The sequence below is a fragment of the Felis catus genome, chromosome A3 (genome assembly GCF_018350175.1).
Source record: "Felis catus isolate Fca126 chromosome A3, F.catus_Fca126_mat1.0, whole genome shotgun sequence".
Lineage (NCBI taxonomy): Eukaryota > Metazoa > Chordata > Mammalia > Carnivora > Felidae > Felis > Felis catus.
In genome coordinates, this window is record NC_058370.1 from 13,515,248 (window position 1) to 13,533,425 (window position 18,178).

At 50.5% G+C, this 18,178-nt stretch overlaps 1 protein-coding gene across 3 annotated transcripts in view; it reads left to right on the forward strand.

The window, feature by feature from the left end:
• Positions 1-18,178, forward strand: part of SULF2 (sulfatase 2) — a 116,612-nt gene that overhangs the window by 38,162 nt on the left and 60,272 nt on the right. For 2 of the 3 annotated variants that reach the window (XM_023251149.2, XM_023251150.2), the window contains exon 3: positions 9,096-9,335. The exons of the other annotated variant lie outside the window; for it this stretch is intronic. In XM_023251149.2, coding sequence (XP_023106917.2) covers positions 9,096-9,335 — 240 coding nt within the window. The remainder of the gene's footprint in view (positions 1-9,095; positions 9,336-18,178) is intronic. 3 annotated transcript variants of the gene reach the window in all.

Here is an 18,178-nt window from a genome sequence, read left to right on the forward strand (position 1 = left end):
AGAAGATGACAGAGGGTATTCGAGAATCGTCCTTGAATGTCACGGTCAAAGGAAACCTTAACCTAAAGCTGTTCCCTCGCTGTACTTTGACAGAAGGGAAACGAAGGCCCCAAGAAAGTCAGTGACCTAATAGGACAGATCACACTTCATTCTGTGGGCCCTTTGATACCCAGAGTCTACAGATGGCGGGGGGCGGGGGGTCGTGCCCCGCGTTCCGTCCAGAACAGAAGCGTGCTGATGCGGGTTACACCCGCACACGTATGGAGCAGCGGAGCCCGTTTAACATACAGAACTAAGTGGCTGAGAGAAGAATCGCTCAGAGAAGGGTGGCATCTGGAGAGGACGTGGGTCGTGGCCCCTTCACCCGCCGCCTGGCCCCGTGCCAGCTGGCCCTTCAGCTCCTGCTTTTCCACCCCCAGGAGAGGAGAAAACACTGCTTGGGAACCCCTGGACCATGTGACTGGAGGGTTGGCGGAGGGGGCTGGAGGCTGAATCAGCCCGGGGCCGATGACTTGATCAATCGAGACTCTGTAAGGACGCCTCTGTAAGCACCACCCGCCCCCAGACCTTGCCCAGGGCGCCTGGCCGCTGCTTCGTGTCCTTTAACAAACAGGTGAATGTGTTTCCCTGAGTTCCGTCAGCCTTCTACTGCTACTCTGTGGCCTGTCGGTCAAAGCACAGGTGACAGCCCGGGCTTGCGGCCAGCGTCCGTGCAGGGGGAGTCGGGGAGAGTGGGGCACCCTTGCGGGACTTGAGCCCTTAACCTGTGGCATCCGATGCTGACTCTGTGTAGACGGTGTCCGAAATGAGTCGGACTCTTGGACCCCCTCCCGGTGGCCCATAATCTTGACACGCTGGAAAAAGCATCACCAAACATTCTCGCGGGCAGGCCCTGCCTCTGGCTTTCTGACTGTGGCCTCCGGTTTTGTGTTCAGAGTCACCTGTGGTCTCCACAGATACGGGGAGGTCCTTGCTGAAAGGCCTCTGCTCGATTAGATTATCTTTCCCCAAACGAAAGGCACAGATAGGAAGGCGACACACATCCTGGAGTGTTCGTGGATTAGCCTGTTTGCAGTCAGTTCTCTCCTCCCCGCTGAGCCTCCGAAGTATTTCAAATTAGACGAGCCATACAGCCTTACCTTCAAATACTCAAACGATTCAAAGCCAAAGTAGCCTTCCCCAGCCACCATTCACAGGGCTCACCCGGAAGCAACCATCCTCTCTGCTGAGAACATTTTCTCAAAGAGCAAGAAAGGGAAGAAGGAGAGAGCTTAGCGCAGTCCAGGGAAAGCCTCCCTGAGGAGGCAGTATTGGTAAAGACCTGGATGCCACGGGGCAGGGAGGGGCGGAGGGGGTGTGTCTCGGGGCTGCAAGTGCAAAGGCCCTGAGGCAGGAGCGTGCTTGGCGTGTTCAAGGAGTGGTGAGAAGGTCAGCGTGGCCGGAGCAGAGGGCAAGTGGGGGACGGAGGTACAAGTTGTACTTGGGGAGAATCAGCGTCCGGGTCACCTGGGGTTTCCTGGGCCAAAGGGGGCGGGGGGGGACTTGGGGTTTTATTCTAAGCAAGATGGACGCTCGTTGGATGAGTCTGAGCAAAGGAAGTCATGGTGTGACTTAACGTTTTAAAAGGAGCCCTGTGGCCACCAGGTGGAGAACGTAGTGCAGGAGACGAGGGTGGGAGCCGGGAGCCAGTTGGAGTGACTGCCTCAGTAGGTCCAGATGAGGGTCAGGGGTGGTTAGAGAGTGTGGTTTAAGGGGCACCTGGGTGGCTCAGTCGGTTAAGCATCAGACTCCAACTCAGGTCGTGATGTCGCGATTTGTGAGACCAAGCCCTGCATCGGGCTCTCTGCCGTCCGCATAGAACCCGCTTCGGATCCTCTGTCCCCCTCTCGCTGCCCCTCCGCCGCTCGCACACCTGTGCACGCACCCTCTCTCTCTCAAACATAAACAAATTGCAAAAACCGTTAAAGGAAAATGCTGATTTCAGTCAAGACCCTGGGTTTCCCCCGGGGCTTTATTTTTCCCCACATCCCATCTCCCTGCCACCGCTCTCTCGAGGCGAGAACACGTCACGGACTCTGTTGACCTGTAACGTTAAGAAAACAGACATCAGAAGGCATCGTTTCATCAGTCGTCTGTCAAAACCAGTGCCTCCCCTGCCACCCACACTGGGGGCCACAGGAGTCAGTCTTAAAGGGCCGTGGGGTGCTTCTGCCCCCAGCTGACACAGGCCTCTAGGGCAAAAAGTGGGTGGGAACCACCTAAGCCCTGGAAGGGGCAAAAATTGAGTCAGTTTTGAACCTTGCAACGTGGTTGCTCCGACCCAGACTTTGAGAAGAGCAAACGAATTCAGCGATTCCCAGATGCCTTTCTACGACAGGTAAGGCACGAGGTATCTCACGTGACAAGTCAAAAAGCATGGATTTTACTACTTACAAACTTATTTTCATGTGCATCAAAAAAAAAAACGTTTTGATTAGCATATCAGACACAGAATTTCACGTAGTGACTCGGGTTGAGATTCAAGTTTATCTGTTTCAAGTCACGTTAAGGGGCGCCTGGGTGGCTCCGTCGGGTCAGCGCCCGACTTCGGCGCAGGTCATGATCTCGCGGTTTGTGGGTTCGAGCCCCGCGTCGGGCTCTGCTGACGGCTCACAGCCTGGAGCCTGCTTCCAGATTCCGTGTCTCCCTCTCTCTCTGCCCCTTCCCCATCTCTCTCTCTCGCTCTCTTTCAAAAATAAACATTAAAAAAAAAATTGGGCGGTGCCTGGGTGGCTCAGTCGGTTAAGCATCCAACTTCGGCTCAGGTCATGATCTCCCGGTCCGTGAGTTCGAGCCCCGCGTCAGGCTCTGTGCTGACAGCTCAGAGCCTGGAACCTGTTTCAGATTCTGTGTCTCTGTCTCTCTCTGCCCCTCCCCTGTTCATGCTCTGTCTCTCTCTGTCTCAAAAATAAATAAACGTAAAAAAAAATTTTTTTTTTAAATTTTAAGTCGCTTTAAGGAAAAATATCAAATAAGGATAAATAATAGCACAGGTGGTCTACCAAGGAGGCCCCAGAAAGCGATCAGAAAGGGGCCGCCAGATAAGCCTCAAGGCTGGGGGGGTGGGACCATCTCATCGGTGGGATGGGACCATTAGAGTCTCACAGAGGTGTCCGGTGACCTCACCCCTGGCCCAGCTGGGTTGGAAGGTTTGATCACAGAAGGAAACCGGGCCTGTTTTTGTGTGCACGTCCCAAGTTTGTGTTGGACAGAGTGAGTCTGGGTTGGCCGGCCTGGCCTCATTTAACGTGTTGAAAACTGGCCTTTTTATTTCTGTGTGGCCGCATCTTCCAGGTTCCTCCCCCCCATCAGACTGGTCCATCTGCCTGAGGGCCGGGCTGGGCGAGATTAGATCACATGTTTTCGTGTTCCGGATGTGGACGTACAGAGCCCCATCGCTGTGGCAGTTGTGCTAAAGCAGGTCACTGTCCCCACGGGGAGGCTTCATGGTAGTGCTGCTCGGGCACAGAAGCCGGCTGTCCTCTGGGGGCGTCGTCACCTCGTACCTGAGCGGCGCATGGACACAGCTCCCCTGCAGCCGGCTCATGTGGGCAGGGGCGAGCGCACCGAGCAGACACGCACGGGGACTCCTGGACGAGAGCGGCAATCGCTCCTCTCCTCGGAAATAGTACGGTGGAGACAGAAGCGCTTTGAGACCCTGGTTCTGAGCCCATGTTTAAAAAAAAAAAAGAAAGAAAGAGAAAGGAAGGAAGGAAGGAAGGAAGGAAGGAAGGAAGGAAGGAAGGAAGGAAGGAAGGAAGGAAGGAGAGAGAGAGAAAGAGAGAGAGAGAGAAAGAGAGAGAGAGAGAGAGAGAAAGAAAGAGAAAGAAAGAAAGAAAGAAAGAAAGAAAGAAAGAAAGAAAGAAAGAGAAAGAAAGAAAGAAAGAAAGAAAGAAAGAAAGAAAGAAAGAAAGAAAGAAAGAAAGAAAGAAAGAAAGAAAGAAAAAAGAAAGAAAGAAAGAAAGAAAGAAAGAAAGAAAGAAAGAAAGAAAGAAAGAAAGAAAGAAACGGTTCTACAGGCTTTTGCTTTTTGCCAGTGCGGCATTCAGGGCTGCTGACTGCAGGGGAATTGTTCACCAGGTGGCGGCCTCCTGCCTCCTGGAGGAGGGTCTGACGGGTCGGGTGGGGGGCCAGTGTTGTCCTTTCTGCAGATCTGGGAGACCCAGATGGGCCGGGTTCTCACCACCAGCCGCCCCGTCCTTTCTCCCCACAGTTTGTAAAGAGCGGGTGAAGAGTTGATTCTGCCTGGAGTGCCCTGGACTCATTCCTTTGAGGAATACTTAACTGAGCACCGACCCTGTGCCAAGGGCCGCTCCAGGCCTCGGGGCTGGGAGGCCTCAGTGACCGGGCGCAGACAGACAGCAACATAAATATGTAAGTGTGTAAAAGTCTGTGGTTAGTTACAGATGACGGTTATGGAGTCAGAAACTTAAAAAACAAGGGAGGGGTCTCAACTGTCAGGGGCAGGGAGTACAGACGAGAAGGGGGTGATCGCACAGGCCGTCAGGGTTCAGGGGGAAAGGCCTTCCAAGCAAAGGAGCAGCAAGGCGAAGGCTCTGAGGTAGGAGCAGGCCCGACAGGTCTGAGGGCGGAGACGAGGCCCCTGCCGGACGAGGTCTGGACCCAGGTAGGCCTGTGGAGGACTTCAAGACTTCGTTCTCCGGTGAGTGGGAGCCCCAGAGGGTGCCAAGGAGAGGAGGCGCTCTGGCTGCTCCGTGCAGAATAAATGGGCAGAGTCCAGCGAGGAGGCGAAGCAGCTGACCTAATTCGGAAGAGAGAGGATGCCCAGGGAGGAGGGCGACAGGGCCGGGTGGTGGACAGGCTTTGCTGATGGATTCGATGTGGGAACGGAGAGATGGGACCGAGGAGTAGCTAGATTTTTGCCCAAGTAGCTGGAGGAAAGGGAAGGAGGCACGAGGGGGCAGGTGGCAGCAGGAGCTCGGGTTAGGGTATGAGGCACTGATGGTGTCTGAGAGAATCCCAAGCAGGCTCTGCACTGTCAGCACAGAGCTGGATGCACGGCTCGAACTCACGAACCCTGGGATCACGACCTAAGTCAAGATCGAGAGTCCGTTCTCAACCTGAGCCACCCGGGCGCCCCTTCCGTGGACTTCCGTTAATCAGCTGTAATTGGTGTGTGTGTGTGTGTGTGTGTGTTTAAGAAAAAGATTCAGGGCGCCTGGCTGGCTCAGTCGGTGAAGCGTCTAAGTTCAGCTCAGATCATGATGTCGCCGTTCGTGGGTTCGAGCCCCGTGTCGGGCTCTGTGCCGGCAGCTCGGAGCCCGGAACCTGTTTCGGATTCTGTGCCTCCCTCTCCCTCTGCCCCTCCTCTGCTCATTCTCTGTCTCTCTCTGTCTCTCAAAAATAAATAAACATTAAATTCTTTTTAAAGAATATTAAAAAAAAGAAAAGAACAAGATTCCGCTACCCTAAATGAGAGAAGCCAGGATTAACTGCTCTAAGGAAAGGAAAACCAAGCCAGTGGACTAAATATAAGCCAACATTGCGGCGCCCTGAGCGTTCTGACAGGCGACTGGTTCACTCCCCGTTGAGGCAGGAATTGTGTAGGTGTCAAGGACGTGACCACACCAGTTGGCCTTTTGTGTTGATCAGTAGTGGAGGGAATCACTTGCCCACGGCTGGCGTCCCTGGTATTTGGTGACGTGCCTCCGTGCTGCTCCCACCGCTGGTGTGCCAGCTAAAGTCACCTCTGGGATGACCGGGGGACCCAGCCTCCAGTCCAGGACTCCTCTGAGCCTCCTTGAGGTCGAGAATTGACCAAGTGCATTGGGATCTCAGTGCGTTTCCTGGGTGTATTTATGCTACCTCCCGTGCGGTGTGAACCGTACGTTTCTTGAACCTGACTCCAAGCACCCGCCGTCCCCGCCGGACAAGCCTGGGTTTGAGCCCTCCCATCACGCTTCCAAAGGTGTGTGGCTTTGACTGGGCATTTCGCTCTCTGTCCTCAAAAGGGCTGTTGAAAGGATTAAGTAAAACGGCGCATAACACGTGCCCAGCCGTGCATACAGCCGGCACTCGGCCATTGCGACTATTAGCGAGCATAACGACTATTATTGACGGATAACACTGCCCTCTACCCCACGGAGAAGCTGGACCTGGCTCATCCACTAAGTTATGTTAGGAGGCTGCCAAACCCAGGCCTTCAGGCGCCTGGCGGGTACGTGAATGGGCAGATGTGGGATGTGGGACCATAAGGAGCCGTGGCTGGGGTAGCAAACCAGAGAACGCGGGATGGATTTCATGCTCTTTAAAGGCAGAGTTTTCGAACCCGCTGCACAAAACACACATGTCTACGAATACGAACCACCTGGGGCTCCTGAGTTCTATAGAAACCTCAAACAGTAAGATCAGATCTTCTGTTAATTTCCAGACGTTTATGGAGAACCTACTCTGTGCCGGGCACTGTTCTAGGCTGGGGAATGTAACGCCGAACAAAGCAGGCCTAAATCCCTGCCAGATTCTGGGCCAGGGAAGGCCTCCCCTGAGATACTTGACGTTTGCTCAGTAACCTGAAGGAGGGAGCGCTCCAGGCAGAGGGCAGAGCTCCGGCAAAGGCCGCGAGCCGGGAACGTGGCTAGTGTTCAGGCTTGGGCCTCGGGCGTCGGGACGCCGATGTCTCGATTCGTGGTAAAAGTTCAGGGTAGAAAGAACCCACCGCGAGTGGGAGGCCTTCCCGGAAAGCCTTCCCCAGGAGCAGCCCCGAGGCTGGTGAGGCCCCAGGGCTCGGCTGAACCCTGAGACTGTGCCCTGCTCGCTTCGCAGGCTGGACCTCGGAAAGCCCCTGTCATCTGTCCCCTCCAGAGGGAGGTCATACCTGTAGTTGCCTGCAGTTACAACTGCGTCCCCTGGGGCTTCTTGGGAGGGCGTGTGACCTTGAGGATAGATGTTCACACGGTTCGGGGCCTGATAATTCCTGTCCAGTTCGTCACACAGAGCCGGCTCTTTCCTCCACCCACCGCTGCCAGCCTTGGCCAAGAGGCTCAGGAAACACACCTGGTCCCAGAAGGGCCTCCCTGATAAAAACCAGCTCAAGTGCTGCAGGGGGGGTGGCCAAGCCTTGCTGAGGAGGTGACGTCGAGTTGAGATCTGACTTAATGGGATAAGCCAACAAAGGGATGTCTCAGGAAGAGTCCCAGCAGAAGCGGTAGCCAGTGCAAAGATCCTGGGGCAGGGATGGGAGTGGAGCATTTGAGAAACCATGAGGAGGCCAGTGTAACCAAGTGAGCAAGGGGGAGGGGAGAGATGAGGCCAAAGGAACATGGGAGGCGGCTTGGCAGCAAGGACGAGTCTGGAAGAGTCTGGAAGAGTCTGGAAGAGTCTTAGGCCACAGTAAGGAATTCCGGTGTCCTTCCGAGTGCCACGGGAAGCTATCCGATGGTTTTAAATAGTGAGGAGATATGATCTATGTTTGCCTCAGGGAAGCTCTAACTCTATTCCATCCCTATTTGGCAGAAAGATGGGATAAAAGAGCCATATAAATCTCCTTTTCATTCTTCGCCTGTAGGGACAGAGTGCTGAGGTGAGAGTGATTAGTTTTTGTTAAAACCTCTAAGGGGCTGTTGGTGATTGGGCTGGGCACCTCTCCAGTAAAAACTGCAAACGCCTGGTAGACTGCATTGGCTTACTCTTCAGTAGTTCTGGAAGCCGGAAGTCCGGAATCCACGTGTTGACAGGGTCATGCTTCCTCCGAAGGCTCTAGAGGAGAATCCTTCCTTCCTCTTCCAGTTCCTGGGGGCCCCGGGAGTTCCTTAGCCTGTGGCTGCGTCCCTCCAGCCTCTGCCTCGGTCCTCACATGGCCGTCCCCACCGTGTGTGTGTGTCTTCTCCCTTCCGGCTCTTACACAACGCTTGTCATTGGATTTGGGGCCCACCCAGGTAATCCAGAACGATCTCCCCCCAAGATCCTTAACTACACCCGCAAAGACGCTTTTTTCCAAATAAGGTCACATTCACAGGTGTTGAGGGTGAGGACGAGGACGTATGGAGGGTGGGGGAGAGTTTGCGTCACTCAATCCACAGCAGACTCTAAGAACTCTAAGGAAAAGGAAGGAAACTGAGGGTGGGAGGAGGAAGAGAGAGAGGATTTCCCTTGAATGTTTCCCTAACCCTACTAAATATCCTGATACCAGCCATAGTGTTGCGCATCCACTCTGCAAACGCTTATTGAGTGCCTACTGTGTATCACACCCCACGAGGGCGTTGAGAATTCGGCACGGAGCAGGGCACGCACTCTCTGCCCTCGTGGCGCCCTCAGCGGAGCAGTGACCAGGAAAGCACCTGTGCACAGTAGGTCTCCTGCACATTAGTTTCCTTTCCGTCCTGAGCGCCTTTCGCTGCTTACAGCTTCATTTGCGAACGAGAAAAGGTGCGAACGAAGCCACGATCCCCAGTGGTATATAATTAAGTCCTAATAACACCCACAGCATGCATACTATGCGCTCGAGGGAATCCGAAGCCAGTGTGATCACTGGAAGAGGTGTGGCTTGGCCGATGGCTAGAGTCCGGAGAGAGGTGGGAAGTGGATTCCAAACTAGAAGGACCATGTGGACAAAGAAGCAGAGGAGTGTTCAGGGAGGTGAGCCAGGTGGGTTGGCATGACCAGATTTCGGTAAAAACTAGAACGATTCTTGGGCAAGTTCCAAACAAAACAAAGTATAATCTTCCCTTGGTTTACATAGTGGTTGCTTACCAAAAATAAATAAATACACTGCATGTTAATATCCTGCAAAAAAAAAAAAAAAAAAAGACGTTTGGTTTATATGTATGACAAACAGGTTTTTATCTACTCCCCATGAGCACGCAGCGGGACTGGGGACCCAGGATATTTCTTGCACGGGACTACCCCACAGTGCCTCGCTGGCCCATGCTCACAACTACCCGTTGTGGCCCCCCCCTCATGTGTCCCCAGAGATTTCCAAAATGCGCCCCCTCCCCAGGGATGGGGTTAAGAACCACTCAGCGCCTGTCCCCAGTGGTTGCGTGGCCCACCGGGCACCAACTGGGAACGGCCACACTCACCTTGGCTCCTGGTTGCAGGTTCCATGCAGGTGATGAACAAGACAAGGCGCATCATGGAGCGGGGCGGGGCGCACTTCGTCAACGCCTTCGTGACCACGCCCATGTGCTGCCCTTCGCGGTCCTCTATCCTCACCGGGAAGTACGTCCACAACCACAACACCTACACCAACAACGAGAACTGCTCCTCGCCCTCCTGGCAGGCACAGCACGAGAGCCGCACCTTCGCCGTGTACCTCAACAGCACGGGCTACCGGACAGGTAAGGGCAGGCGGGCGCGCAGCCTCGGATGTGGGGCCCGGCGCCCCGACCTCAGACCAGCACGTGGACCCTGTACTGCAGGGATTGGAGATGACGTCAGGCAGCCCGTGGACCGCTTCTTTTTAACTGAAAAGCGTTCGCGTATGCCCGTGGGCCCTAGAAAAATACGACACGAGGGGCGCCTGGGTGGCTCAGGAGGTGGAGCGTCCGACTCTTGATTTCAGCTCAGGTCGTGATCCCAAGGTCGTGGGACTGAGCCCCGCCTCTGGCTCCACGCTGAGCATGGCACCTGCTTGAGATTCCCTCTCCCTCTCCCTCTCCCTCTCCCTCTCCCTCTCCCTCTCCCTCTCCCTCTCCCTCTCCCTCTCCCTCTCCCTCTCCCCCTCCCCCCCTCCCCCTCCCCCTCCCCCTCCCCCTCCCCCTCCCCCACTCACACAAGCTCTCTCCCTCCTTCTCTAAAATAGAAGAAAAAAAAAAAAGAATAAGAAAAAAATATATTAAAAAAAATACAAAATGATTTGCCTATAGTAGTGAAAGAACGTGACCTTTTCAAAGCAATTTGAATTTTTTTAATGAGTCCACTTAAAATATGAAATATAATACAGAGAGAGGCTAGAAGTATTCATGTGTGAGTTTGTATTCACCATGTGTCATGTTAGGGACCGGTTTATTGACTTCAGACCATCAGCATGGAAGAAGGTTCCAGAAGAACATTGGGGTGGGAGGCAGGGATGAAAACTGGTGTGGAAAATGGACAGGAGCACGTGTGGGACTGTGTGGCCACTCTGCAGAATGGCCGGGAAATTGACATGGACGGCTTGTCTACACTTGGCTGTCTACACTACCCGGCACGCCCCACCTCTCCCGTGGTCAGTGCTGCAGAGCTGTCTCGTGGATGGATACGGAGCAATTAGGTCTTCCGGTCTATCTTGCAGGAGGTACCTTGGTCGGTTCCCAAGGCTCACCTGTCAGGCTGCTGGCCTGGGGCAAAGACACAATTACAAACACTTACCTCCAGCACCACGCGAAATCCTCCAAAACTCCATTTAATTGAATTTTGAAAAAGTAAACACTCCCCACTGAGAGCCGAGCGAGGCGATCGTGAAATCAGACATGGCGGCTGGGATGCTGCCACCCTGAGAAGTCGCGTCCGAGTGACCAGGGGCTTGTTTCCGGGGGAGTGACAGGAGGGGGGGGATCGACGCCTCCCTCAGCTGAGCTCAGAGATGAAGCAGCCCGTGTGGCTGGCGGGGCACGTCGGGGTGGGGAACAAGAGGAAGGTGCATCTTCTTGTGGACTGAGTCTCCTGCCAGGGTCACCCAGAAAGCGGGGCCTCCTGAGAGAACTCAGAAGGCCTCCATCCCATACGCATAAGCTGGTTGCTTCCTGGATCTCTGCAGAAAGCCGCACGTGTCAGAGGTCAGCACGGGCCACCGTGCAGCTGGTTGTGGGGACCTGGTGTAAATAAAGAAGCAGGACACGGGGGTCCCGCAGCACACCAGAGGGCACCTACGGAAAGGGGCATCTTCTATACCGGTCCAGATAATTATAGCCATTCGTGCCCAGGAGTACCAATCTTCGCATATTTCTAACCTGAATGTGTAGCTGAAATATGCTGATATAAGGGGGAAAAAAAGTTGCCATCATCAATTTCTTAAAAAATGCACACCGTGGGCCAAACCAAAGCTTGTCTGAAGGCAGAGTATAGCTCACAGACCCCCTGTAGGACATCTGACTGAAAGGTCTGTGTAGAAAACTTCCGATTTGGATGCTAAAAGAACAGTAAGGACCCTAAGGTGTTCTCATCAACACCCCTTATTTGACAGCCAGACAACTGCAGCCCAGAAAAGAGATGTGCCCAGAGTCCTCAATTGGGGTGCTTGTGACACAACCAAAATGGAAACCGAAGACCGTGGGAATTCAAAGCAAGTGTGGAGCATCCTTCACACTGAAAGGAAACACATACCCTGTGATATCGTGGGCGCTCCTGGTGGGAACTGGTGACTAACGCCTTAGAATCATACAGCTGGCGCAAGAAAAGGAACTATTTCAATAATAAATGTTCCTCAAAATTGATTTCCCAAACTTCGTTCTTGAATTTGCACACATCGCCGAAAAGCTGTCTTCCCAAAGACTTGCTTTCATCCAACTATGCTTACTCGGTATCGCTTCAGTGAAGACTGGGATCGTAACGTCCAAGAGTAAATAGCCATACACAGAGCATTTACATTTTTTGTAAAACCGTCCCTGAGGATTTTATTCGTTACAGTTAGAATGCCTCTCTGTGCAAGAGACCCTGCTGCAGCGTGACTTTCAGAACTCAGGACCCTGAAGATGCCTGTTTGTTCTGATGGCCTGATGCGCTCCTGGTCATGAAACAGCAAGAGCTATGTACCCTGTATACTTTCCCTCTTTGCCCTGGCAGCTAGGAAGCTCTGACTTGAGTTTTATATTAAGTTGCTATTTAAGGTGAAAACATTTTAAAGATACCACTAATAATGTTAGTTATGCTGGTCCTTGTTGGTTGATTGAGGAAAATGACAGGAAACTAATGAATTGAAAATTCCTCTTAGATGAATTTGATAGGTATGACTCACATTAGAACGTATAACAACCTTAGTCTCCCAAGGACCAGTGGTCAGCTGCTGTTGCTGGGTCTTTAGGCACATTCAACTCTGCATTCTCATGAGTATTTAGCAAAGTTGGTTGAGTTGGATTTACGTTTGGCTGTTTATGAGACCCAAGAGAGCAATCCCGTGCTTCTAACACTCTCAACAATAGCCAAATTATGGAAAGAGCCTAAATGTCCATCAACCGATGAATGGATAAAGAAATTGTGGTTTATATACACGATGGAGTACTACGTGGCAATGAGAAAGAACGAAATATGGCCCTTTGTAGCAACATGGATGGAACTGGAGAGTGTGATGCTAAGTGAAATAAGCCATACAGAGAAAGACAGATACCATATACTTTCACTCTTATGTGGATCCCGAGAAACTTAACAGGAACCCATGGGGGAGGGGAAGGAAGCGAGGGTTCCCTTTTCTCCACACCCTCACCCACACTTGCTGTCTCTTGTCCTTCTGGTAACAGCCGTCCTGACAGGTGTGAAGTGATATCTCATTGTGGTTTTGATTTGCATTTCCCTGATGATGAGTGACGTGCGGCACTTTTTCACATGCCTGTTGGCCACCTGGATGTCTTCTTTGGCAAAATGTCCATTCAGATCCTTTGCCCCTTGTTTGATTAATTGTTTGTGTTTTTGCTGTTGAGCCTTAGGACTTCTTTATATCTTTTGGATATTAACCCCTTTTCAGATAAAAGAGTTGCAAACATTTTCTCCAGTTCGGCAGGTTGCCCTTTCGTCATGCTGATGGTTTCTTTTGCTGTGCAGAAGCTTTTCAGTTTGGTGTGGTCCCAGTTACTTATGTTTGTCATGAATTGCCTTTGCTTCTGGTGTCAAATCCAAAAAATCGTCGCCAAGACTAATGTCACATTATGGTTTCAGGTCTTGTGTTCAAGCCTTTAATCCATTTCTAGTTCGTTTTTGTGGATAACGTCAGGGGTCCGGGTTCATTTTGTTTGTGTGGCTGGCTCGTTTCCCCAGCACCACTTATTGAAGAGACTGTCCTTTCCCCATTGTATATTCTAGGCTCCTTTGATGTCAATTAGTTGACCATATCTGTGTGGGTTTATTTCTAGGCTCTGTTCTGTTACACTGATCTGTGTGTCTGTTTTAACGCCAACGCCATACTGTTTCGATTACTGTAGCTTCGTAATACAGTTTGAAGTCAGCAAGCATGATGCCTCCAGCTTCGTTCTTCTTTCTCAAGATTGCTTAAGCTAGTTGGGGTCTTTTGTGGTTCCATACAAGTTTTAAGATTATTTGTTCTATTTCTGTGAAAAAATGCCGCTGGAATTTGAATAGGGATTGGGTTGAATCTCCATTGCTTTGGGTACTGTGGGCATATTACAGTATCAATTCTTCCAATCCATGAGCACAGAATATCTTTCCATTTATTTGGGTCTTCTTCAGTGTCTTTCATGAATATGTGGCAGTTTTCAGCGTATGGGTCTTTCACCTCCTTGGTTAAATTTATTCCTAGGTATCTGATTCTTTTTGATGCAATCGTAAAGGGGATTGTTTCTTCATTTTTCTTTCTGATAGTTCATTGCTGGTGTATAGAGATACAATGGATTTTTGCGTATCGATTTCGTATCCTGCACCTTCACTGAATTTGTCTATTCTATGTGTGATATCATGTCATATGCAAATAGTGAGAGTTTAATTCTACCTTCCCGATTTGGATGGCTTTTCTTTCTTTTTCATACCTAATTGCTCTGGCTAGGACTTCCGATACTGCATTGAATGAAAGTGACAAGAGTAGGGGCACCTGGGTGGCTCAGTCGGTTGGGCGTCCGACTTCGGCTCAGGTCATGATCTCACGGTTTGTGAGTTCGAGCCCCGCGTCGGGCTCTTTGCTGACAGCTCAGAGCCTGGAGCATGCTTCAGATTCTGTGTCTCCCTCTCTCTGCCCCTCCTCCACTCACACTCTGTCTCTCTATCTCAAAAATAAATTAAAACATTAAAAAAAAAAAGGGGGGCGCCTGGGTGGCGCAGTCGGTTAAGCATCCGACTTCAGCCAGGTCACGATCTCGCGGTCCGTGAGTTCGAGCCCCGCGTCAGGCTCTGGGCTGATGGCTCAGAGCCTGGAGCCTGTTTCCGATTCTGTGTCTCCCTCTCTCTCTCTGCCCCTCCCCCGTTCATGCTCTGTCTCTCTCTGTCCCAAAAATAAATAAACATTGAAAAAAAAAATTTTTTTAATAAAAAAAAAAACATTAAAAAAAAAGTGACAAGAGTAGGAATCCTTGTCTTACTCCTGATCGTAGAAGAAAAGATTTCAGTTTTTCACTGTTGAGTGAGTTAGCTGTGGGCTGATCCTATACGGCCTTTATTGTGTTGAGGTACTTCTCCTCTATACCCACTTGGCTGAGAGTTTTCATCATAAATGAATGTTGAATTTCGTCAAATGCTTTTTCTGCATCTAATGAGATGATCATACGGTTTTATCCTTCACTTTGTTAATGCGGTGTATCACATTTATTGATCTGCATATGGTAAACTGTTCTTGCTCCCCCTGGATAAATCCCATTCGATCCTTTTAATGTATTGTTGGGTTCCATTTGCTAATATTTTGTTGACAGTTTTTGCATCTGTGTTCATCAGGGATATTGGACTGTAATTTTCTTTTCTTGTGGTGTCTTTGGTTTTGGTATCAGGGTGATGCTGGTCTCATAGGATGAGTCTAGCAGTGTTTTCTCCTCTTCTGTTTTTTTGGAGACATTTGAAAAGGATTCATATTAATTCTTCTTTAAATGCTTGGTAGAACTCACCAGTGAAGCCGTCTGGTCCTGGACTTTTGCTTGTTGAGAAGTTTTTGATCCCTGGTTCAATCCCCTTAGTAGTAAGTGATCTATTCAGATTTCCAATTTCTTCACGATTCGGTCTTGGTAACTTGTGTGTTTCTAGGAATTTATCCCTTTCTTCTAGGTTGTCCAATTTGTGAGTGTATAATTGCCCCTAGTATAGTCTCTTAATGATCCTTGGTATTTCTGTGTAACATCTCTCGTTTCTGGCTTTATTTATTTGAGCCCTCTCTCTTTGTCTTGGTAAGTCTGGCTAAAGAGTCGTCAATTTGGTATATCTTTTCAAAGACCTATTTTACTTATTTCTGTTGTGATTTTCGTTATTTTCTTCCTTCTGCTAACTTTGAGCTTTGTTTGTTCCTGTTTTCCTGGTTCCTTGAGGTGTAAAGTTAGGTGGTTTCTCTGAGATTTTTCTGTTTCTTGATGTAGGCGTTTATCGCTATGAATTTCCCTCTTAGAACTGCTTTTGCTGTATCCCGTAACTTCTGGGATGTTTTATTTCCATTTTCATTTGTCTCAGGGTGTTTTTTAAATTTCTCTTGAGTTCTTCTCTGGCCCAGTGGTTGTTCCGTTTTATGTTGTTTACCCTCCACACATTCGTGAATGTTCCAGTTTTCTTCTCATGATTGATTTCTAATTTCATACCATCGTGGTGGGAAAAAAGTTGCTTGATCTGATTTCGGTTTTCCTAAATGTATTAAGACTTGTTTTGTGGTCCCACATATGATCTATCCTGGAGAATGTTCCATGTGCCCTCGAGAAGAATGTGTGTTCTGTTGCTTTGGGATGGAATGTTCTGGAAATCTTAAGTCCATCTGGTCCAACGTGTCATTTAAGGCCAATGTTGCCTTACGATGATCTGTCTAGATGATCTATCCATTGACAGAAGTGGGGCATTCAAGTCCCCTACGATTAATTTATTGCTGTCTATTTCTCCCTTTGGATCTGTCCATATTTGCTTCATATATTTAGGTGTTCCTCGATTGATCAGAGTTTCAGCTGCTCTCCATTTTTCCTTGTACCTCATTGATGAGAAACAAGTCACATGAGCACACGTGACCGCAGAGGAGGCTGGGAAGGGCAGTCTTCATGCCGGGTGACCATATTCCCAGCTAGAAATTCTTTCCTGTAGACAGAGAAGCAAAGGGGTGCTGAGGGAAGATTAAAATCAAAGTACAGTAACGGTTCACGGCCACTTGTGTGTGTGATACTCTTCTGAGTACAGGAGCTCAACATCATAACAGGTCATTTTTGCAGAAGTATTCGGGATTGGATCGGTTTTCGCAAGGGCCTCTCTTAATCCTTTGACTCCTGAATCTCCCCCTTGTGAAGTACTTACTACTCCCCATCCTTTCTAACAGTCTCTTCTTCAGTTACCTCATAGACCAGAATTTTGTCAGTGGATTTGCGTGTGCTTCGAGCCGTCCTCCAGCATCCCTTTAATTAATTTCCCAAAACCTTGCCTCTTTGACAAGATTTGCAAGCTTATTTTGCAATCCCCGTGCTTTCTGCTAGCCCGTGTTTTGCAGGAAGTGAGAGAGGCAAAGCGGGATAAACAGTGGTTTGTTCACGGGTGTTTCTGTGTGTTGGCTTCTCCGGGAACCTAGAGCTCAATTATAAACACCCTGAAAGGGATGAATTGCCTCCTCGGTTTTTACAAAATGCACTCGGTCCTAACTTTCAGCCCATGTCAGCTGCCGGACCGTGCTCTCTTACCTACCCACGAGTCAGAGTTCTGTCGTGTTCTTGGCAGGAGATGCCTCCCCGCTCTTCACAAAGCCATTGAGAGCAAGGACTCTGCCTGGGTTCCAATCCTGATTCCACTACTTTCTTTTTTTTTTTTTTTTTTTTTTTGAATAGGCATTTTTTAATTTAAATTTTAGTTCGTTCACATACAGCGCAACATTGGTTTCAGGAGTAGAACCAGTGATTCATCCCTTATGTACAACGCCCAGTGCTCATCCCAACAAGCGCCCTCCTTAACGCCCATCACCCATCTAGCTAGCCCATCCCCCACCCACCTTCCTCCATCAACCGTCCGTTTGTTCTCTGTCGTTAAGAGTCTTTCTGATTCCGCTTTCTAACTGAGTGAATTTGGACGAGTCATTTAACTTCTTAGCCTCGGTTACCGCAACTAAGGCTAAGGATGTTACTCAGCTCATAGGGTTTTGTGAGGATCAAATACGTTAGAACGGTGATACAGAGTAAGCCCTTAAGCGGTGTTAGCTCTGAGGATGCTGATGAGTTACACAAGCATCGTAGCATCGCACAACATCCCCCAGACCAGTGTCCCCATGAACGTCACGATGGATCAGCTGATCCATTCAAGTTGTACACATGGCTCCAAATTGGTAGCACGCGCTCAACCTGTCTGGTGATCAGTAAAATGCCAATTAAGCCCACAATGGCCATAGCCAATGTTCAGAGGCCCCATCACAGCAAAGTCTGGGGGTGGGGGGGGCGGGGGAGAGGGGATGTGGGAAAACAGGAAGCCCCATACATCAGCAGTGGGAATGCACATTGGCACCTCCACGCCAAGAAGCGATTTGGCAATTTCTGGCAAAGCGGAAGTAAATCGAGGGCTGTGGGAACGAAGAGGAGGAGAAACGCACGGAGGTGGCAGTCACGGATTTCCACTCCACTGCTTTGCGGGTGAGGGGGGACGCCTTTTCCGGCGCTTTCTGGCAAATTAGACAGAAGTGTCCATTGTCTCCTCGTGGGGGTCACGCCTTCTCCTTCCATGTTGCCATCTGAGTCTGGCCATTCTGAGGCTGTGTCCGTGCCCAGCTTCTGCCATCTGGTACAGACGTTCACAGAGATGTGGGCACTGGTGGTGAGCCTTCAGCCCCTCCCTCATTGCGTTCTAGAATGCGCCGGCTGTGGAGGGGGGCACATCCACAAGAGGGTTCCTTTCCCCTCTTCATCCCCTCACCCTGCTTCATCGTCCTTCAGAGCTCCTGTCAGCCCTTAACATATATCTGTATATTTGTTGTTCGGCCTCCCAAGTTGGAACATGTCACCGTCCCCCCTTCAGGACCCTGGTTCGAACCCCGCTTCATCCATCTCTCTGGCCCTTTCTACCACCAACATGCGTTCCGCCATTGATCTCACTGGTTACCTCCCTTCTGAAATGTCAGCTCACTGGGAGCAGGGACTACCTGGGCTGTCCTCTCCCGCATCCCGGTGTCTGAAAGAGGGCCTGCCCCGTCATAGGTGCTCGGGGAGTCGTGGCAGGACCATCGTGGATGAGTCTGCAAATTCCATCCAGAGCCAGCAGCTCCCCCCACCCCCACCCTCCAGCAGCTTTCTATCCTCTCTCTTTTCTCTCCTGTCTCTCTCCTCCCCACCCCCCCATCCCACCATCTCAGCCCCTCCTCCTTTCTTCTTGGCCCTTCTGAAAAGGACTCGGATTC